The 23,530-nt window shown below is 43.7% G+C and overlaps 1 protein-coding gene across 3 annotated transcripts in view; it reads left to right on the plus strand.

Moving 5' to 3' along the window:
• Positions 1-23,530, plus strand: part of PHKB (phosphorylase kinase regulatory subunit beta) — a 261,142-nt gene that overhangs the window by 187,423 nt on the left and 50,189 nt on the right. For all 3 annotated transcript variants that reach the window (XM_038753617.1, XM_038753619.1, XM_038753618.1), the window contains 2 exons: positions 11,625-11,680; positions 11,953-12,046. In XM_038753617.1, coding sequence (XP_038609545.1) covers positions 11,625-11,680; positions 11,953-12,046 — 150 coding nt within the window. The remainder of the gene's footprint in view (positions 1-11,624; positions 11,681-11,952; positions 12,047-23,530) is intronic.

The following is a 23,530-nucleotide window of genomic DNA, read 5'->3' on the forward strand; positions in this document are numbered from 1 at the left end:
TCATGGGCAGGGAACTTGTCTACCAACCCTATTGGATTGTACTCCCCCAAGTGCTTGAGAAGCAGCATGGTGTAGCAGGTAGAGCACGAGCCTAGCAGTCAGAAGGCCCACTTGTCTGCTGTGTGGCCTTGGGTAAGTCGCTTCACTTCTCTGGCCCTCAGGTCCCTCATCTGTAAAGTGGAGATTGAGGCTGTGTGCCCCATGTGGGACAGGGACTGTGTCAACCTGATTTGCTTGCAGTGTGGTTTAGTGGAAAGAGCACGGGCTTGAGAGTCAGAGGATCATCATCATCATCAATCGTATTTATTGAGCGCTTACTGTGTGCAGAGCACTGTACTAAGCGCTTGGGAAGTACAAATTGGCAACATATAGAGACAGTCCCTACCCAACAGTGGGCTCACAGTCTAAAAGGATGAGGGTTCTAATCCAGACTCCACCACTTGTCTGCTGTGTGACCTTGGGCAAGCCGCTTAACTCCTCTGTGCCTCCGTTCCCTCATCTGTAAAATGGGAATTAAGACTTTGAGCCCTACGTGGGACAACCTGATTACCTTGTATCTACCCCAGCGCTTAGAACAGTGTTTGGCACATAATAAGCACTTAACAAATGCCATAATTATTTATTATTATTATTGTACCCACCCCAGCACTTAGTACAGAGCTTGGCACATAGTAAGCACTTAACAAATACCATTATCATTTATTATTACTATTATTTATTATTTGCTATAGTGCTCAGGACATAGTAAGCTGTGAATAAACACCATTGATTGATGTATACCAATTATTTGGTACTCCCAAGTGCTTAGCACAGTGCTCTATACACAGTAAGCCCTCCATAAAAACAATTGAGTAGGGATTCAATAAATAATCTGATCATCAGATTGGACACAGTTCATGTCCCACTTGAGGCTCACTGTCTTAATCCCAATTTACAGGTGAGATAATTGAAGCACAGAGAAGTGAAGTGACTTGCCCTAGGTCACAAAGCAGATGAGTGGTGGAGCTGGAATTTAAAACCCAAATCCTCCAACTTCCAGGTCCATGCTCTTTCCACTCGGCCTCACTGCTTCTGGGTCATCCCTGGCCTTATCCCTGGTTTCCTGGGAAGTTTCATCTCCATTTCCACATATTTTGCATATTTAACATTAGATAGCAAGGTAGAATCACAAAAGAAAGAGCCAGTAACACATTCATTCTACCAGCATCAAACAATGCTCATGAACTCATTTTGCTAGCCAGCATATGCGAATGGAATGGATGACAAGAAAATTTCGAAGCAGCTGGACGAAAACTTAGGCAAGCAATCACGTGCAGGAAAGGTGGGATAAAGGTTTTGACAGCACAGGAAAACTCAAGCTCAAATTGTATAGTTGCTGAGATTTAATGATTAAGGCAGAATTTTGAGAAACTACATTAGACATTATAAATGGCAAGTGCACGAGCACAGAAAAAAAAAATCATCATTTTCCCAGAGTTCAGAAATGCACATTTCCTTAAGATTTCACTGTCAAGTGTAAATATAATAATAATAGTATTTGTTAAGCACTTAATATATGTCAAACACTGTACTAGAATCTGGGGTAAATAAAAGGTAATCAGGTCCCACTTGGGGCTCCCAGTTTTAGTAGGAGAGGGAACAGGTTTTGAATCCCCATTTAGTACACGAGGGAACTGAGGCAAGTGCACGAGCACAGAAAAACAGAAATAATCATTTTCCCAGAGTTCAGAAATGCACATTTCCTTAAGATTTCACTGTCAACTGTAAATATAATAATAATAGTATTTGTTAAGCACTTACTATATGTCAAACACTGTACTAGAATCTGGGGTAAATAAAAGGTAATCAGGTCCCACTTGGGGCTCCCAGTTTTAGTAGGAGAGGGAACAGGTTTTGAATCCCCATTTAGTACATGAGGGAACCGAGGCAAAGAGAAATTAAGTGACTTGTCCAAGGTCTCACAACAAGCAGTGGAGCAGGGATTAGACCCCAGATCCTCTGATTTCCAGACCCATGCTCTTTCTACTAGGCTATGATGTTTATCTAAGCACAGAAAGTTTTGTGTTAGAAGCAGTGTGGACCAGTGTAAAGAGCCTGGGCCTGGGAATCAGAGGACCTGCGTTCTAGTCCCAGCTCTGCCACTTACATGCTGCGTGACCTTGGACAAGTCATTTACCTTCCCTGTGCCCCAGTGCCTTTATCTGCCAAATGGTAATTTAATACCTGTTCTCCCTCCTATTTAAACTGTGAGCCCAGTGTAGTACCTGATTATTTTGCATCTTCCCCAGCACTTAGTACAGTGCTCGGCATATAGTAAGCACTTAATAAAGACCACGGTTACTATTATTAGAAAAAGGACAGTTTAGCCTAAAATTCACCAGAAAGCATTTAGCATGGTACTTATTCATCCTACAGTGAAAATATACTTATTAATCCCACTGTGAAAACATATAGCTTATTTCAATTAATGGTATTCATTGAGTACTTACTATGTGCAGAGCGCTTTACTAAGGACTCAGGAGATTACAGTAAAATAGTGTAAGTAGACAGAATTCCTGCCCATAATTATGTTCAATGGGGCTATAAACAAAGCCAAGTATTCTGCCAAGGCAGCTCTGCCTCTTGTCTGCTGTGTGACCTTTGGCAAGGCACTTCACTTCTCTGTGCCTCAGTTACCTTATCTGTAAATGGGGATTGAGACTGAACCCCATGTGGGACATGGATTGGGTCCAACTCTATTTACTTATATCCACTCCAGCGCATAGTACGGTGCCTGGTACGTAATAAGCAGTTAACAAATACTATCATTATTATGATAGAGAATCACTGAGAGTCAAAGTCCTAATCACCTCACAAAGTGAGGGAACAATGACCGCCCTATTTCTTTTTTCTATTGAGTTTTCATGGATTTCCAGTCTTATGCTTGTCCCATTGATTTTTGGCCAAAGTATTTGCAAGATCAGAGGGCAGAATCCAGCCCTTAACTTTTAAGGGATATTTCTTTGAATTGTTTGTAGTAGAATGTTGTCATTCTATACAATTAAAGTACAGAAAAGTCCATTTTTCAGAGTTAATGAGAGGAGGAAAAGGCATAAGAACAATTGAATTATTCGGGTCAAGCCATTTTGCATAGTTCTCTAGCATCCTCTAGACTATAGGCTCATGGTGGGCAGGGAATATGTCTGCCAACTCTGTTGTGCTCTCCCAAACGCTTAATACAGTGCTCTGCACACAGAAAGTGCTCAATAAATGCCATTGATTGATTGGTTATTGCAAACATTGAAAGAATTGCTGTCAAGGAATTTTCCTAGTTTAGTCATTTTAATATTAAAACTTCACTAGCATTTGGTATTACTTCCTCTTGTTCATTTGTTTTCCTCTAAACTTCAAGGCTTCTGAAATTACAAATTACAAATTAAAGCATCTGAGAGTATCATCTTTCTTGCCAGCCCAACTGGAAACCAGAATTTTCATTCAATTACCATGCTTTATGTAATTATTTCTGAAACATTTCTATTTCTTACCCCATCTGTTACGTATTCATTAGGTCTGCATTAGGGCTTTGGGGTGATTATAAATGACAGGCTAAGGTACCAAATAAGTCCAAATGGAGGATGTTTCTCCAGTTAAAACTCCTATAATGAACTGGTGCCTATTTAGAGATATTGTAGAAACCTGGTCTCAGGCCTGGAATTAAGATATGGAAACATGAGCCCAGTTTCTCTTGCTAATGAGATTTTATTGAAAAATGAGCATAATGAAAAATGTTCGGTGTTGGCAGGTTGAACTGATGAAGCCTAATAAGCATTAATGAGTGTTACATAAGGCCCAGAAAGCAAAAGCATTAAATTCTTAAAACCTGAATTGTCTCATGGGACCAATACCAGTGTTCTTTTCCTGGTTATGTAAATATGAAGGTGGTTTCATTTTTAAAAGTATTTTTAGTTTTGTCCAGTTATGTAAGAATGAAGGACTACAAAGTAGTTACCTAAAAGATTAGTTTGCATCAACACATGGAAATGCTTGTCATGGTTATACTCCAACATAAAATCCCTTACTCTAAGGCCCTAAAACATGGTAGAACCTAACTAGAACAATTTTATTTATAGGCCATGTAGAGGACCTGATAACCAAGGATCAACAGAAGACCACAAGGATACTGGAAGTTCAAAATTGAGATTAGTGCTGTCCCTTCCTCCTATATGTAATGAGCAAATTCAGGAATAGGAGACCTGAAATGTAGAGAGAAGACATGGGATATAAAACCAAGCAACATGAATATAAATATGGAGCCAGAGAAAATTAAAATGGCATTTTGTTAGATTGGTGAGTTCAGCTAATGTTGTTGAGGCAGGCCCAAGGAGGGAGAGCAGAACAAAAGTTTTAGCAGCACTGTAAAGCATAATAATAATGGTGTTAAGCACTTACTATGTGGCAGGCACTGTACTAAGCACTGGGGTGGATATAAGCAAATCAGATTGGACACAGTCCCTGTCCCACATGGGGCTCACAGTCTCCATCTCCATTTTACCGATGAGGTAACTGAGGCCCAGAGAAGTTAATTGACTTGCCCAAGGTCCCACAGCAGACAAGTGGTGGAGCCAGGATCGGAACCCATGACCCTCCGACTCCTAGGCCCTTGCTCTAGCCACTACACCAGCATGATTTCAGTCATGCAGTATAACAGTAGTCAGTTAAGGAGCCCTGGTAGCAGATAGGCCAGCCTTGTGGTAACAATCCAAGAGAGGAAAAACTCTCCTTTAAAATTAGACGCCTTAAGAAGAGTGAATGGGATACCAAGAAGCAGAATCTAAAACAGTGACTGGCACTGCCAATAGCATGTTCAGCGACTTGACAAAGAACTATAGGTATGTGTGCTTCCAGAGTCCATGAAATTGTCCGTCTTTCCTGGGTAGTTTTCTGCCTTGCCTCCAGGCAGAGATAGGATTATACCGTCAGTAATAATAATGATGATGATGATGATGTTGATAATATCAACCAAGGCCCTACTGAGAGCTCACCTCCTCCAGGAGGCGTTCCCAGACTGAGCCCCCTCCTTCCTGTCCCCCTCTTCCCCCTCTTCATCCCCCCGCCGTACCTCCTTCCCTTTCCCACAGCACCTGTATATATGTATATATGTTTGTACGTATTTATTACTCTATTTATTTATTTTGCTTGTACATACTGATTCTACTTATTTTGTTAATATGTTTTGTTTTGTTCTCTGTCTCCCCCTTCTAGACTGTGAGCCCACTGTTGGGTCGGGACTGTCTCTATATGTTGCCTCCCAAGTGCTTAGTACAGTGCTCTGCACACAGTAAGCACTCAGTAAATAGGATTGATTGATTGATTGATTAGTTCAGTGCTCTGCACACAGTAAGTGCTCAATAAATACGATTGAATGAATGAATAATAAGCGCTACTATGTGCTAAGTGCTGGAGTGGGAACAAGATATCAGATTGGACACAGTTCCAGTCCAATAAGAGGCTCACAGTGTAAGGGTGGGGGCTAACTGATATTTTGTCCCCATCTGGCACAGGAGGAAACTGAGGAACAGAGAAGTTAAGTGACTGCCCTCTCAAAGATCAGCAGTGTTCTCCTATTTGCCAAATCCAGCAGCCTCTACTCCATCCTAATCCTCTTCGACCTCTCGGCTGCCTTTGACACTGTTGACCAACACCCTTCTCCTGGAAACATTATCCAGCCTCACTTCACTGACACTGTCCTCTCCTGGTTCTCCTCCTATCCCTCTGGCTGCTCATTCTCAGTCTCTCTCATGGTCTCCTCCTCTGCCTCTCCCATCCCCTAAACCCCCCGGCTCTCAACACTCTCTGCTACTCTCCCATCCTTCCCAGCGGTATCCTCAGAGGAACTCTCCTCCCTCCTCTCAAGTTCTACTCCGGCCACCTGTGCTTCTGACCCCATTCCCTCTCATCTCATTAAATCTCTCGCTCCATCCCTTCTCCCCTCCTTAACTTCCATCTTCAACTGCTCACTGTCCACTGGTTCCTTTCCCTCTGCCTTCAAACATGCCCATGTCTCTCCCATCCTAAAAAAACCCTCTCTTGACCCCACCTCGCCTTCTAGTTATCGTCCCATATCCCTCCTACCATTCCTTTCCAAACTCCTTGAACGAGTTGTCTACACGCGCTGCCTAGAATTCCTCAACAACAACTCTCTCCTCGACCCCCTCCAGTCTGGCTTCCGTCCCCTTCATTCCACGGAAACTGCCCTCTCAAAGGTCACCAATGACCTCCTGCTTGCCAAATCCAACGGCTCATACTCTGTCCTAATCCTCCTCGACCTCTCAGCTGCCTTTGACACTGTGGACCACCCCCTTCTCCTCAACACACTATCTGACCTTGGCTTCACAGACTCCGTCCTCTCCTGGTTCTCCTCTTATCTCTCCGGCCGTTCTTTCTCAGTCCCTTTTGCAGGCTCCTCCTCCCCCTCCCATCCTCTTACTGTGGGGGTTCCCCAAGGTTCAGTGCTTGGTCCCCTTCTGTTCTCAATCTACACTCACTCCCTTGGTGACCTCATTCGCTCCCACAGCTTCAACTATCATCTCTACGCTGATGACACCCAGATCTACATCTCTGCCCCTGCTCTCTCCCCCTCCATCCAGGCTCGCATCTCCTCCTGCCTTCAGGACATCTCCATCTGGATGTCTGCCTGCCACCTAAAGCTCAACATTTCGAAGACTGAGCTCCTTGTCTTCCCTCCCAAACCTTGTCCTCTCCCTGACTTTCCCATCTCTGTTGACGGCACTACCATCCTTCCCGTCTCACAAGCCCGCAACCTTGGTGTCATCCTCGACTCCGCTCTCTCATTCACCTCTCACATCCAAGCCGTCACCAAAACCTGCCGGTCTCAGCTCCACAACATTGCCAAGATCTGCCCTTTCCTCTCCATCCAAACCGCTACCCTGCTCATTCAAGCTCTCATCCTATCCCGTCTGGACTACTGCACCAGCCTTCTCTCTGATCTCCCATCCTCGTGTCTCTCTCCACTTCAATCCATACTTCATGCTGCTGCCCCGGATTATCTTTGTCCAGAAACGCTCTGGGCATATTACTCCCCTCCTCAAAAACCTCCAATGGCTACCAATCAATCTGCGCATCAGGCAGAAACCCCTCACCCTGGGCTTCAAGGCTGTCCATCACCTCGCCCCCTCCTACCTCACCTCCCTTCTCTCCTTCTACAGCCCAGTCCGCACCCTCCGCTCCTCCACCACTAATCTCCTCACTGTACCTTGCTCTCGCCTGTCCCGCCATCGACCCCCGGCCCACGTCATCCCCCGGGCCTGGAATGCCCTCCCTCTGCCCCTCCGCCAAGCTAGCTCTCTTCCTCCCTTCAAGGCCCTGCTGAGAGCTCACCTCCTCCAAGAGGCCTTCCCAGACTGAGCCCCTTCTTTCCTCTCCCCCTCGTCCCCCTCTCCATCCCCCCATCTTACCTCCTTCCCTTCCCCACAGCACCTGTATATATGTATATATGGTTGCACATATTTATTACTCTATTTGTTTATTTATTTTACTTGTACATTTCTATCCTATTTATTTTATTTTGTTGGTATGTTTGGTTTTGTTCTCTGTCTCCCCCTTTTAGACTGTGAGCCCACTGTTGGGTAGGGACTGTCTCTATGTGTTGCCAATTTGTACTTCCCAAGCGCTTAGTACAGTGCTCTGCACATAGTAAGCGCTCAATAAATACGATTGATTGATTGATTGATTGATTCAGTTCTGGATTCCCTTCTATTCTCCATCTACACCCACTCCTTTGGAGATCTCATTCGCTCCCGTGGCTTCAACTACCTCCTCTATGTGGACAAACTGCTCCCGGTACCTTCATCTTTGAATATGTCTTTTCTTCCATCTGTAAAGTCAATATTCACATAGCAAAATAGTAAAACTATATATCTGGTTTCAGTAATGGCAAATGTCCAAATACATAAGCAAGTATTATGGGTTTCTAATCTCTAAATATGTCTTTTCTTCCATCTGTAAAGTCAATATTCACATAGCAAAATAGTAAAACTATATATCTGGTTTCAGTAATGGCAAATGTCCAAATACATAAGCAACTATTATGGGTTTCTAATCTCTAAACATTTGAAACATCTTGTAAAGGAGCATTTATGGAAGCTGGCAGGAATCAGAAGTGAGCTGTTTCTAAACTTTGTTCTGAAATCCACAAAATGAACATTTTTTGTGGCATTGTTTTGCACTTACTAAGTTCCACATCTCTAGACTGTAAGCTCATTGTGGGCAGGGAATTTGTCTGTTTATTGTTGTACTCTCCCAAGCACTTAGTACAGTGCTCTTAGTACAGTGCACAGTACGTGCTCGGTAAGTACAGTTGATTGATGGACATGAGCAGGTACAAGGTAATCAGTTTGGACACCCTGACCCACATGAGGCCCACAGTCTAAAAGGGAGGCAGAGCAGGTATTAAATCCCCATTTTACCAGTGAGGAAACCGAGGCAAAGGGAAATTAAGTGATTTGCCCAAGGTCACACAGCAGGCAAGCAGCAGAGCCTGCATTAGACCCAGTTCATTCATTCAATCATATATATTGAGCGCATACTTTGTGCAGAGCACTGTATAATAATAATAATAATAATGGTATTTCTTAAGCGCTTACTATGTGCTAAGCACTGGGTTAGATACAAGGTAATCAGGTTGTCCCATGTGGGGCTCACAAACTGTACTAAGCGCTTATCCCAACTCTCTTCCTTTTTCCTCTGACTCTCAAGTGCCTTTGCTCTTTCCACTAGACCAGGCTGCTTTTATGAGACTTTACAGCCTATTGTAATAGCTTGCAGTCAGTTAAATCATCATCATTAGTAGTTTTTATCAAATGTCAGCTAATTGCACAGTATTATAGTAGGGCCTTTTAGGATGTGCGAAAGTTTAAAATATAATCTCTGCCTCCAAGGAGTTTACAGTATAATGGGAAATAGTTCAGCCAAAATTGATGAATGTGCAGTATTTTAAAGAGCATATGAGTAGGTGTAAATGATAAGCACAAGTGGGTAAACAGATCAATAACAAAAAAATAAACGTGCGTGAGAACACGGAAGTGGATGAGGACATCACTGGGAAGATGGGATTAATCATGTTTCAAAATGGCAAATTATCTAGTGAAGATTAATTGAAATACAAATTAAAATTACTCATTGAAATAGATTTGAGTAGCTTGCCTTTTATAATCATATTATTTTCCTCATTTGAGTGGAAACTGACAGTTGGCTATTTTTTTAAAATAGTCTCTTGGATCTCTAAGCAGCATGGCTTAGTGGGGGAAAGAGCGTGGATTTGGGAATAAGGACGTGGGTTCTAATGCCGGCTCCACCACTTTGCTGTGTGACCTTGGGCAAGTCACCTAACTTCTCTGTGCCTCAGTTCCCTCATCTGTAAAATGGAGATTAAGACTGTGAGCCCCAAATGGGACAACCTGATTACCTTGTATCTACACCAGTGCTTAGAACAGTGCTTGGCATATAATAAGCACTTAACAAGTGCCATCATTATTATCATTATTACTAGATGTGAGTTTCCTCTCAAAAAAATCAACAGTGAAAATCTCAGTCCTAATAAAATTAAAGTGGTGACTTTAATTATTCACTGTCAATCATTCTGAAGAATTAAAGTTGCTTGCCTCCTTTAACTACCAAATTTATTGCAGCATGACATTGATAATTCTACCGTGTGATATGTTTCAGGATTAGTGTATGATATTGACTGGTGTGGGGTAATGAAAGCTGTATTGAGGCCATTAAGACTTCTCCGAGTGTTAAATGAAAGCTGATATTGTATTGTTATATTTATATCTTACAACTATAAATCTTCTAAACTTATTATGTTGACCTTATTGCATAATTTAGATACCAAATTACAGAAAAATGTATACATACAGCTTAATTCTATGCTTTTTCTAATGCGCGATATAAAAAGTCGCTATACTGATAATTTGTAGTTTTGCCAACTGGCTAATTTCCTGAAACTCAAAGCATGTTCTTAACCAGGTGCTCCTTTGGGTTTGATTTATGTTGAGCCCATCATTAGAGATATGAGTGCCATTTCCTAATGGAAAAAGTAAAGTTTAAATAGAACCAGGACCACTGATCCAAAAAGAAGAGACCAATCTTCCAAATAGGATGAGTGAACTCTAATTTATCATCAAGACACCGTAATGAATGTCCTGTAAAAAAAAAATGTAGCCATGTTTTCAGTGTCAAGAATTTTTTTTGTGGAGAAGATATTGTGCATAAAGGCATGGTACAGAGTTACTCCTACCTTGAGTAAGAATAAATGGGAAAAAATTCAAGAGAGGTAAATCCTGTGTGTATAAATATACAATCGATCAGTGGTATTTATTGAGCACTTGGTATATCCAGAGCAGTGTACTAATCACTTCACACACACACACACACACACACACACACACACACAAAAGCATACATCCTGCCTTTCTTGGGAAGGCAGGATGGGGACCCATGTAATTGTATTTTTTCTACTTCTTTTCCAAATCTTATCATTAGTGAAATTACAGTTCTGTCAGATATAAGAAAAATTCACAGCATTTTTCAATGTGTAATTTGTTTCCAGGTATTCACAGCAGTGTTTATTCATATTCAGTTCTTAAATCAATCCATCAGAAGATGCGTTTTTATCTTCTAGATATGGGGAGAGCTATGTTTATTAGTGATATATATAAAATACATATGTATATATATTGTAGATTTTGTCTTTTTTTATGCTTACACATATTCATACAGCCCGGTAAGTGTTATAGAGAGGGACTGGCTAGTAATAAGTCAGGCATCTAGCAAACAAGCTGATAGACTTTTCTAGCATGAAGAACGTTAAGTTAATTACTCTGCAATGTCCAGGGGTTTATCCATTATTTTCTGTGTCCCAAATAACTGTCATTTGTTTGAACTTTCATGTTGTCTTTTGCCAATATGAACTATAGCACTAATATAGAATGTATTTTTTACACCGAGTCCTTTCATCCACAAAATATATTAGGAGATATCCAGCACTATCTTTGATTGAAACTGTTAAATCTGCTAACTTTGAATGAACCCACTGTTAATTATCTAGTCAGCTAAATGTTTCTTTCTGCTCCATAGGGCCCATATACCAAAATAACTGTTTTGATCTTCAAAGTGCCAAAGGGAGCGGGGCCAATAAAGCAGTCGAGCAGCTTTTTTCTTTGGGCTTGGATTTTAAATGAAGATTTCTACCCCATCACCGTTCTACTAATACAATGCATTTTTTATATTTTTTTAATTCAATTTCCTCCCAGATTAACTGATGGCCCCAGAAGAATGTGAATCCCCACTTTCTCATTAGCCATCATTCAGAGTAGTTTGACAGTCTGGCCCCTCTGGTCGTGGCAAGATTTATGGCATTCGATCCTTCAGTGTTCCATTTCCCTGTCTACACCGTCAAATTGATTAGTAGGCAGGAGAAAACGGGAGAGAAGCAGTCGCGGCAATACACAGCCAGTTGATGTCGATCATTTTAATGAACTGCTTAAAGAGAGTTAATGTCCTTGTTTCTCATTTCAGCTCTCAACAGCAATTTTTAAAGTTTCCTCATTCATTATGTTTTCTAGGGGCCCCTGGAAAATGATTTGGTGGTTCATGTAGCCCTGATAGCAGAAAGCCAGCGGTATGTAATCTACATCTCTTTTGGGTTTGTTTTTGCCGCTTAGTCAAGGTTTCTCTAACCTTGAAAGCACAAGTTGAAGTGGCAGGAGTTTCTTTCTTAAACCGTTCGTTAAAGATTTCCGAGAAAGCCTGAAAGGGGGGACGTGAAGGCAGTTTTAATCGTCAACACAAAACCTCTTCTACTTTTCAGAAACTGTGTCTGTTGAGGCAAGTTTTAAGAATTGATTTATTTGGACGCTGTGCTAAAATGCCTGTTTTATTTCTGTGTTCTAGCCTACAGGTTTTTCTGAATACGTATGGTATCCAGACTCAAACTCCACAACAGGTGGAACCTATTCAAATATGGCCTCAACAAGAACTTGTGAAAGTAAGTGGTCCTGCATTTTAATTTCTTCCTTCATTAAAATTCTTGGCCATATAGCATGTCCACCCAGGATTTTTTAAAAATATTATCAGATTCCGTTTTTGGCCCAGATCTACAACAAACTTTGTCCTGTTTTGAGACTCTCCTCCCACTCCTTTGCCTGTCACTTCCTTCCTCTGACCTGTTTGTTCGCAATTTGGGTTCTTCCTTTTGCATTTCTCTCTCTGCTCTCTTACTGATCACTGTTCTCTTTTTCTCTAGCTCTCCTCCCAGCTCCCCTCCGTGGAACCCATAAGGCCTGGAGCTTTCATGCCATCAGGGCTCTCTCTTCTGTAAGGTGGCAGCCATCAGCCTTCTTGCTGACCTCCAAACCACCTATATCTCCCCACTCCAGTCCATACTTCTCCCCACTCCAGTCCATACTCCGCTCTGCTGCCCAGATCATTTTCCTACAAAAACATTCAGGCCATATTTCCTCAAGACACTCCAGTGGTGTATTGATGTCCCCCCTCTAGATTGTAAGCTTGTTGTGGTTAGGGAATATGTTGGTTGTTTTTTTGTATTGTACTTTTCCAAGGGCTTAGTACAGGGCTGTGCACACAGTAAGTGCTCAATAAATACAGTTGAATGAATGAATGAAAAGCACCCATTCACCTTGCCCTCTCTTACCTCACCTCACTACTCTATATAACCCAGCCCGCACACTTCGCTCTTTTAATGCTAACCTTCTCACTGTACCTCAGTCTCATCTATCTCACCGCCAACCCCTCACCCACATCCTGTCTCTGGCCTGGAATGGAGGCTTTCCCAGACTGAGCTCCCTCTTTCCTCTCCCCCTCCTCCCACTCTCCATCCCCCCTGCCTTACCTCCCCGCCTTCCCCACAGTACCTGTATATATGTATATATGTTTGTACGTATTTATTACTCTATTTATTTTACTTGTACATATCTATTCTATTTATTTTATTTTGTTAATGTGTTTTGTTTTGTTCTCTGTCTCCCCCTTCTAGACTGTGAGCCCACTGTTGGGTAGGGACCATCTCTATATGTTGCCAACTTGTACTTCCCAAGCTCTTAGTACAGTGCTCTGCACACAGTAAGCGCTCAATAAATACAACTGATTGATTGATTGATTGAATGCCCTTCCTCCTCCAATCCTACAATTACTCTACCCTCCTTCAGAGCCTTATTGAAGACACTTATCCTCCAAGAGGCCTTCCCTGACTAAGCCCTGCTTTCCTCTTCTCCCACTCCCGTCTGCATTACCCTGACTTACTCCCTTTATTCATCCCTCCTCCCAGCCCCACAGAACATATGTACATATCTGTAATTTATTTATTTACATTAATGCCTGTCTCCCCACTTTTAGACTGTAAACTTGTTATGGGCAGGGAATGTGTCTGTTTATTGGTAACTTGCACTCTCCCAAGCACTTAGTACAGTGTACAGTGTACGAAGAAGCAGCATGGTTTAGTGGCTAGAGCACAGGCCTGGGATTCAGAAGGTCATGGGTTCTAATCCCAGCTTCACCACTTGTCTGCTGTGTGACCTTGGGCAAGTCACTTCACTTTTCTGGTCCTCAATTACCTCATCGGTAAAAAATGGGGATTAAGAGTGTGAGCCCAGTTTGGGACAGGGACTCTGCCCAACCTGAATGACTTGTACCTACCCCAGCACTTAGAACAGCGTTTCAGCCTCATAAGATGCAAATACCTCATTTCTTACAGGCTACCAAGCAACTTTTAAGTAGCAATTATTTACAGTCATAACTGATCTGTCTTGAACTTGAGAATTATTATGGTCTTGGAAAAGCATGCTTAAGCTCCAGTAACCTGAGGGCCTTCTTTTTACTGACCCTTGTTCTTCCCTAAACTCCCAAGCCAAGCGAGGCGGGGATCTAGAACACAGATGGATCCACAGTGAGCTACATCCCCAGTATTGTGGCAGCAGAGGGGCTAATTTTAGCTCATCTGCTGTTGGGAGGCAGCTGAGCATTTTTTAGAATATCCTCTTGGACCCCCTGCTTGAGAAAAGTTGCCTTGGAACTGACAGGTTTCCATCCCCATAGAAAAGGCTCCTGTCATAACTGGTACTTAACTGTCTTAACTCCTTGTCTCCCCCTTCTAGACTGTGAGCCCGCTGTTGGGTAGGGACCATCTCTATATGTTGCCGACTTGTACTTCCCAAGCACTTAGTACAGTGCTCTGCACACAGTAAGCGCTCAATAAATACGATTGAATGAATGAATGTGTGGCACATAGTAAGTGCTTAATAAATACCATCATTATTCTTATTAGTAGTAGTAAGCGCTCAATAAATATGATTGATTGAATGAATGAGTGAGTGAGTTTATGAATGAATCAACCATTTCTTCTTCAGGATATAAGCCACAACCCTGCACTCATGGGGGCATATCTGGCAGGTGGGCAAGGGCCAAGTCTCGCCTTGCCCTGCTCTATTCCCTTTAAATCTGTTGAGGCCGCTTGAGGTTCAGTTCTTCTTCTGAACTAGGGGGCTATGTTGAAGCTTAGGAATGTGTGAGGATCATGCCCCTCTCTGCCTTTGCCTGGCACAGTACCCAGGTGATGTGCTTCTCTGAGAGAGGTTATTCAGGCCCATGGAAGAGGGTGACTCTGGCAAAACTAGGACCCCCTTTTCCCTCTAATGTAGAGGGAGATTTCCCTTTTAACATGGCTAAGAATTTTTGCCCAGCAACAATTCCTCCTGATGTGGCTTTCAGACTAAAAAACTTTCATTACGAAGCTATGGTTATGTTCAGTTAGTTTTTTGCAGCTGTTACTAATCTGTTTATGGCACTCACAGTTTATAAGGTGTATTTTAGGGCACTTTTCATTTGAGCTGCCTGGAAAAAGTGTTCCAAAGATTTCATAATTGGTAGTGTTCTCACTTGTCTAGTACAAGAGGGGATAACTGTTGTTTCCAAGTGTAAATTCAGAAGCTTTCAGCTTTATTTCACTGATTTCCAAGCCAGATAAGAGACCCTTCTCAGTTTGTGTTCAAGGTACTTGAGAGCACTGTTCTTTGTAATGTGAAAGAAATGAGGGGAAAAAACCTGCATGTGGGAGAGCAGAAGAAAGCAAGGACGGAGAGGCCTTCCTCCCAATCCCATGGGAATTAAGGTCTTTCGGCTACCGGAGCGGATGATGGACATAGCCTGGAACCCATAAGGCCTGGAGCCTTCATGCTATCAGCAGCGTGGCTCAGTGGAAAGAGCCCGGGCTTTGGAGTCAGAGGTCATGGGTTCGAATCCCGGCTCTGCCACATGTCTGCTGTGTGACCTTGGGCAAGTCACTTAACTTCTCTGAGCCTCAGTTCCCTCATCTGTAAAATGGGGATTAAGACTGTGAGCCCCATGTGGGACAACTTGATCACCTTGTATCCACCCCCAGCGCTTAGAACAGTGCTTTGCACATAGTAAGCGCTTAACAAATGCCAACATTATTATTATTATTATTATCAGAGCTCCCTGGTCTGTAAGGTGGCAGCCTTTTCCCACCTCCCCCTGACATGGCAAATGAAGTACCATCCCTGCCCAAGCAGAGCACAGGCAGAAACTATCTGCCCTAACTTAAAGCACTGGGAAGGCTGTGACCTTCTTTCTGAGGGCTGTGGAGTCTGGAACTGTGAGGGTCACAAATTAAAGCCCCCTCAAGAAGTATTTTACGTAAATATTTTATCGTTGGGCAGTCAGTCAGTTGTATTTTTCAAATACCTACTGTGGGGAGAGCGCTATGCTAACCGTTTAGGAGAGTACAATAAAAGTTAAAGACTCCTGCCCTTTGAAAATGTGTCTGTTGAATTTTAGCTGTTTTCATTGTGAATTGAATTCCATTCTCATTGCTCCCTGTGTATGTGTGCCCTCACCTCTAGACCAGTGACTCTGCTTTCATTCATTGTGACCTAATTCCCTCAGCACTTAGGATGGTGCTTTGCACGTGGAAAGTGCTGAATATCGCTAATAGTAATAATAACAACTTGCCCCTTGCTGAGAGAAATTCTTCCTACTGAGGATAACTAGGAGTGGCAAAGTTCAGGGAAGCCGTTGTGACTCGTTTTTCAGAATTCACCAAAACTCAGTTAACTTGCTTGGACATCTCAAATGACATCCCAGGTGGTAAATGGGTAGGAGCAAACTGAAGAAAGTCACCCCAAAGTCACCCCTCCCCCTTCTCCATCCCCCCCCCCGAACCCTCTCCGCTACTCTCCCATCCTTCCCAGCAGCATCCTCAGATGAGATCTCCTCCCTCCTCTCAAGTGCTACTCCATCCACCTGTGCTTCAGACCCCATTCCCTCTCATCTTATGAAATATCTCTCCCCTTCCCTCCTCCCCAGCTTAACTTGCATCTTCAACCGCTCACTCTCCACTGGTTCCACTCCCCTCTGCCTTCAAACATGCCCACGTCTCTCCCATCCTAAAAAAACCCTCTCTTAACCCCACCTCCCCTTCTAGTTATCGCCCTATCTCCTTCCTACCCTTCCTTTCCAAACTCCTATTACGAGTCGTCTACACCCACTGCCTCGAATTCCTCAATGCCAACTCTCTCCTTGACCCCCTCCAATCTGGCTTCCGTCCCCTACACTCCACTGAAACTTCCCTCTCAGAGGTCACCAGTGACCTCCTTCTTGCCAAATCCAATGGCTCCCACTCTATCCTAATCCTCCTCGACCTCTCAGCTGCCTTCGACACTGGATCACCCCCTTCTCCTCAACACGCTATCCAACCTTGGCTTCACAGACTCTGTCCTCGCCTGGTTCTCCTCTTGTCTGGCCATTCATTCTCAGTCTCCTTTGCAGCCTCCTCCTCCCCCTCCCATCCCCTTACTGTAGGGGTTTCTCAAGAGTCAGTTCTCGGTCCTCTTCTGTTCTCTATCTACACTCACTCCCTTGGTGAACTCATTCGCTCCCACGGCTTCAACTATCATCTCTATGCTGATGACACCCAAATCTGCATCTCTGCCCCGATCTCTCTCCCTCCCTCCAGGCTCGTATCTCCTCCTGCTTTCAGGACATCTCCATCTAGATGTCTGCCATCTAAAACTCAGTATGTCCAAGACTGAACTCCTTATCTCCCCTCCCAAACCCTGCCCTCTCCCTGACTTTCCTGTCACTGTAGACGGCACTACCATCCTTCCCGTCTCACAAGCCCGCAACCGTGGTGTCATCCTCGACTCCGCTCTTCGTTCACCCCACACATCCAGTTCGTCACCAAAACCTGCCGGTCTCACCTCCATAACATCGCCAAGATCCACCCTTTCCTCTCCATCCAAAGTGCTACCTTGCTGGTTCAATCTCTCATCCTATCCCGACTGGATTACTGCATCAGCCTCCTCTCCGATCTCCCATCCTCCTGTCTCTCCCCACTTCAGTCTATACTTCACTCTGCTGCCCGGATTATCTTTGTACAAAAACACTCTGGGTGTGTCACTCCCCTCCTCAAAAATCTCCAGTGGCTGCCTGTCAAGCTACGAATCAAGCAAAAACTCCCCACTCTCAGCTTCAAGGCTGTCCATCACCTCGCCCACTCTTACCTCACCTCCCTTCTCTCCTTCTACAGCCCAACCCGCATCCTCCGCTCCTCTGCCGCTAACCTCCTCAATATACCTTGTTCTCTCAAGTCCCGCAGTCGACGCCTGGCCCACATCCTTCCCCTGGCCTGGAATGCCCTCCCTGCACACATCCGCCAAGCTAGCTCTCTTCCTCCCTTCAAAGCCCTACTGAGAGCTCACCTTCTCCAGGAGGCCTTCCCAGACTGAGCCCCGTTTTTCCTCTCCTCCTCCCCATGCCCCCGGCCCTACCTCCTTCCCCTCCCCACAGCACTTGTGTATGTTTGTACAGATTTATTACTCTGTTTTACTTGTACATATTTACTACCCTATTTACTTTGTTAAAGCTTATAGCTTTAACTCTGTTTGTTCTGATGATTTTGACACTTGTCTACATGTTTTGTTTTGTTGTCCATCTCCCACTTCTAGACTGTGAACCCATTGTTGGGTAGGGACAATCTTTATATGTTGCCGATTTGTGCTTCCCAAGTGCTTAGTACAGTACTCTGCACACAGTAAGTGCTCAATAAATACGATTGAATGAATGAATGAGGAAATGCACTAGTCCACCTGGCAGCTGCCAGCATGAAATCAATCAGTAAGGATAGCCTCAAGCTTCAGACTAAACCAAAGTCAAAGTTGGTCAATGCTAGGTTAGAATTGGGAGAAGAGCCCGAGCATGAGTAGTTGAGCGGTGCTCATCCAGACTAGCTCACACACCTCGCTCCTCTAATGCCAACCTTCTCACTTTCACCTCTATCTCATCTATCTCACTGCCGACCTCTGGCCCATGTCCCATCTCTGCCCTGGAACGCCCTACCTCCTCATATCCTACAGAGAGTTACTCTCTCCCACTTCAAAGCCTTATCGAAGGCACATCTCCTCCAAGAGGCCTTCCCTCACTAAGTCCTCCTTTCCTCCTCTCCCACTCCCTTCTGTGATGTCCTGACTTGCTCCTTTATTCATCCCCGCTCCGAGCCCCACTTCACTTATGTCCATATCTGAAATTTATTTATTTAGATAAATGCCTCTCTCCCCTCTTTAGACTGTAAACTCATTGTGGGAAAGGAATGTGTCTACTTATTGTTATATTGTACTCTCCAAAGCGCTTAGTACAGTGCTCTGCACACACTAAGTGCTCAGTAATAATAATAATAATAATAATGATGACATTTATAAAGCACTTACTGTGTGCAAAGCACTGTTCTAAGCACTGGGGAGGTTACAAGGTGATCAAGTTGCCCCACGGGAGGCTCACAGTCTTAATCCTCATTTTACAGTTGAGGTAACTGAGACCCAGAGAAGTTAAATGACTTGCCCAAAGTCACACAGCTGGCAATTGGTGGAACCAGAATTTGAACCCATGACCTCTGACTCCAGAGCCCATGCTCTTTCCACTGAGCCAAGCTGTAGATACAATTGACTGGAACTCTTAAGAATAAGAGGTTTGGGAAGCAGCAGCTTCATGGCTTTTAGTCCAACCGAGCTTCTGACCCCGGTCTGCTGACCTATTAGCTTGTGGATATGAACCTCTCCTTGACAGTGCTCACCAAGTAGCTCCCAAGGCTCTCTGGAAGGAGTCCAAGATACCGGTCTAGGACCCTGGATTATCTTATAAATTCTGGGGCTGAGTCCCAGTGATCCCCCACACAAATAAGCACTGGGTAGAATACCCAATCTCTCATAGAGGGTGAGACTTGAATCTGTTACCAAAGTCCCATTTGGCTTCTGGAGCATTTTCACCAGGGTCATCCATGAGGCAGGCTTAGAATTAGACATTCAGAGAAGATCAACAGCAAAAAAGCTTTTAAGTGGAGGGGCCTAGTCTAGTGCTATGCGCTCTGCAGGAGCTCCATAAATACACTGACTTCCTAATGAAAGCAGAGAAGAAGCATGGCCTAGTGGTTAAAGCATTTATCTGGGAGTCAGGATCTGGGTTTTAATTCCGGTTCCACCATTAGTCTGCTTTGTTACCTTGGGTAAGTCACTTCTCTGTGTGTCAGTTACCTCATCTGTAAAGTGGGAATTAATAGTGTAGACTGTGAGCCCACTGTTGGGTAGGGACTGTCTCTATATGTTGCCAACTTGTACTTCCCAAGCACTTAGTACAGTGCTCTGCACACAGTAAACGCTCAATAAATATGATTGATTGATTGATTAATAGTGTGAGCCCCATGAGCGACAGGGACTGTGCCCAACCTGAGTGCTTCATATGTACCCCAGTGCCTGGCACATAATACGTGCTTAACACATACCATTAGAAAAAGAAAAAAAGCCTAGACTTCAGCCAAGCCTTCCAGTATGAAGTGATGTTTCCTGGAAACTCAGCTCTGCTGGACTGGCATATGTGGGAGATGCCAGTCCAGTTCATATGTGCCCAGTGAGAGCATGCAGAAGAAATGCTAAAGCACAACCTCAAACCACACACCTTCATTGTGAACTCCTGTGAAGTAACAGCTGTAGCTCATCTGGCAGACTGCCCTCAGAGAGGGGGTGGTTCATTTTGAAAGAAGGCCACATGCAGTCCGTGAGGTGAAGAAACAGACCCACACAACATCAGGTTCCCCAAAATAGCAACTGAAGTGCTAATCAGAGGGAGGCTCCACGTGAACACAAAAAGTCATGCAGGTAGTGGCCATAAACTACATCAGCAATATAGCTCCTTCAACCAAAAGCGTCTGGGATAGAGGGTATATGTATTTCTTGCGCTTCACGCCTGCCATGAGTTAGTGAGCTTTTGTTTCCTCTTCCATCTGATCACCACCGTAAAATGCATGGTATAGTAGTGAAGTGCATTGCATTTTTGCATCTTAGTCTGAGCCTGTCAAGGAAGAATTCTCTCATTTCCGCCTGGTAAAATGTCTAATCCAGGATGTTTCAACTGCCATCAGGGTTAGGGTATTTTCTCTTTCTATATTACAAGAAAAGAGGTGATTAGATCATTGTTTTATCTACTTGTACAAGGGCGAGAAATAAATTTAATGATTGCTTTTTTGAAGTTAATTTAAAATAGTGTCAATGGATTCCTGTATTTTGGAAAAATTTAGGCTGTTTAAGGGAAAAGGAGCTCCCCCTTGTGTTGTATTAGAATGTCTCTAAATTGTCATTCGTACTGTGTTAAGCCGCTTAAAAGCTTATTTGTAATATGTTTTTACTCAGAAGAATCAGTTGTATGGCAACAGTTGCTGTGTTAACAGTTTAAGAATAATTTTCCCATACCTTAGCCTACTAGGATCACAAAGAGTTTAAAACAGAAGGATACTTTGTAAAGAGCAGATATTTTGTAAAGAACATTTTTCTAGATCTTCAGGGTCACACAGAATTGACCTGTATCGGGGAAACTTACATTTTCAAATCAGTGTGAGACAAAATGAAGCAGCTGAACAGCCACCCTGGGGTCTTCCAAATTATGTACAATCGATTGTGAAGTTGGGAAGAGAAGCAGTGTGTGATGGTTCTGTGTGAGTATTATTTTTGTGTGAAATAAGGCAATCCTTGCCTTATTTCAGTTTTCTGGAGGCTGGGGAGTAGTAGTACCCACGAAGCAGCTGATCTTCCATGATGAGTTATCTAGCTTTCCAGAACTTTCCAGGAAAGCTTCAAAAATGTTTTTTTGCAGAACATGGTCCTGATTTTAGGCTATTTTTGTAGCCAGCTGACCTTTCAGACACCCTCCCCACATTCTACCTACTAACCAGTGTTGCAAGAGCAATATTTAAAGCAGACAGTGAGCTGGAGAATGGTAGAGTGATCTGGCCAGACCAACCCATATAGAGCATGCTTTCCACACCTTTGTTGATAACAGGTTTATAAGTTGGGAAATTTTTGCCCCAGCAGGAAGTTTCCAGTTCCTGTATTAGACTTCTTGCATCTCTTATGGGGTAAAAAGATCAGTTTTGTAAGGTTTTCCCTTAAAAGAACATGGAATGTGAGCAAAAAGGGCTGGAAGAAACCTCCTGGTTATTTGATGCAGCCTGTAGCTTCAATATATAATATATGAATCCAATTGTGTGACCAGCCCAAGAATCATTAAGAATTGATCCTGTTTTATAAAGATATAAAAAGTATATATTGCCCAAACCTACCTAGATGTGCCAGGTATCAGAATTGTTGAAACATTAATGGCAACATTATTTTTCCATTCTTCTTGACTCCCATTGCCCTTGCCATTTAACTCTCTCCTCAAACCCTCTGTCCCCCTGACTCCCACCCATCTCTTGCCCCTACTGACCTGGCTACATGCTTTACTCATAAAATTGGAATCATCAGGTGGCGTGATCTCCCTAAAATTTCACCTTCTGCTCTCCAGGCCCCCATTCCTCCTGCCCCTTCTTTGACTCGCCCATCTTTCCCAGCAGTATCTCAGAAGCAGATCTCCCCCCTCCTCTTAACATCTTCATCTACAAAGAAACAGCATGGCTTAGTGGAAAGAGCACGGCTTGGGAGTCAGAAGTCGTGGGTTCTCATCCCCGCTCCGCCATTTATCTGCTGTGTGACTTTGGGCAAGTCACTTCATTTCTCTGTGTCTCAGTTCCCTCATCTGTAAAATGGGGATTAAGACTTTGAGCCCCATGTGGGACAGCCTGATTACCTTGTATCTCCCCCAGCGCTTAAAACAGTGCTTGGCACACATAGTAAGTGCTTAATGAATACTATTATTGTTATTATCTACCCTCTTCATCTACACCTCTGATCCCATACCTTCTCACCTTAACAAAGAATTTATCCCCTCTCTCTACCCTCCCTGACCACTATCTTCAATTGTTCACTCTCCAGTGACTTCTTCCCCACTTCTGTCAAACATGCTCATGTTTCCCCTATCCTGAAGAAACCCCTCCTTGACCCATGGCTCCCTCCAGTTATTGCCACATTGCCCTCCTACCATTCCTCTTCAAACTCTGAGTAAGTTGTCTATTCCCTCTGCCTCCACTTCCTTTCCTCCAGTTCTCTTCTTGACTCCCTCCATTCTGGCTCCCACCCCCTTCACTCCATGGAAACCACATTCTCCAAGGTCACCATTGATCTACCTCTTGCCAAATACAATAGCCGCTATTCCATCCTAATCCTCCTCCTCTCAGCTGCCTTTGACACTGTGTACCGGCCCCTTCTCCTGGAAACGTTATCCAACTTCAGCTTCACTGACACTGTCTTCTCCTGGTTCTCCTATTCTCAGGCCACTCATTCTCAGGAGCTCCTCTGCGAGTCCCTCAAGGTGCAGTTCTCTGAGTCCCCTTCTATTCTCCATCTTTGGAGAACTCATTCACTCCCATGACTTCAACTACCATCTCTATGTGGATGATTCCCAAGTCTACATCTCCAACCCTATCTTTCTCCATCATTGCATTCTCCTATCTCTTCCTGCCTTCAGGACGTCTCTACTTGGCTCTCCTGGTGACACCTCAAACTAAACAATTCCAAAATAAAACTCTTCATCTTCAAACCCAAAACCTGCCCTCCCTGTGATTTTCCCATCACTGTAGAGAGCACTACCATCTTCCCTGTCTCACAAGCCCGTAACTTTGACCTTATCCTCCACTCGTCGCTCTCATTCAAGCCACACATTCGATGTGTCACCAAATACTGTCGATTCACCCTTCATAACTTTGATAAAAAGAAATCCTTTCCTCTCTATTTTTATGGTATTTGTTAAGCACTTACTATGTGTCAGGCACCATTCTAAGCACTAGGGTAAATACAAGGTAATCACAACGGACACAGTCCTTGTCCCACATGGGGTTCGCATTCTTAATCCCCATTTTACAGATGAGGTAGCTAAGACACTGAGAAGTTGAGGGGCTTGCCTGAGGTCACACAGCAGACAAGTCGCAGAGCCGGGATTAGAGCCCAGGTCCTTGATTAGAACAGTGCTTGGCACATAGTAAGCTCTTAACAAATGCCATTATTATTATTCTAACTCCCAG

Source organism: Tachyglossus aculeatus, chromosome 11 (genome assembly GCF_015852505.1).
Source record: "Tachyglossus aculeatus isolate mTacAcu1 chromosome 11, mTacAcu1.pri, whole genome shotgun sequence".
Classification (NCBI taxonomy): domain Eukaryota; kingdom Metazoa; phylum Chordata; class Mammalia; order Monotremata; family Tachyglossidae; genus Tachyglossus; species Tachyglossus aculeatus.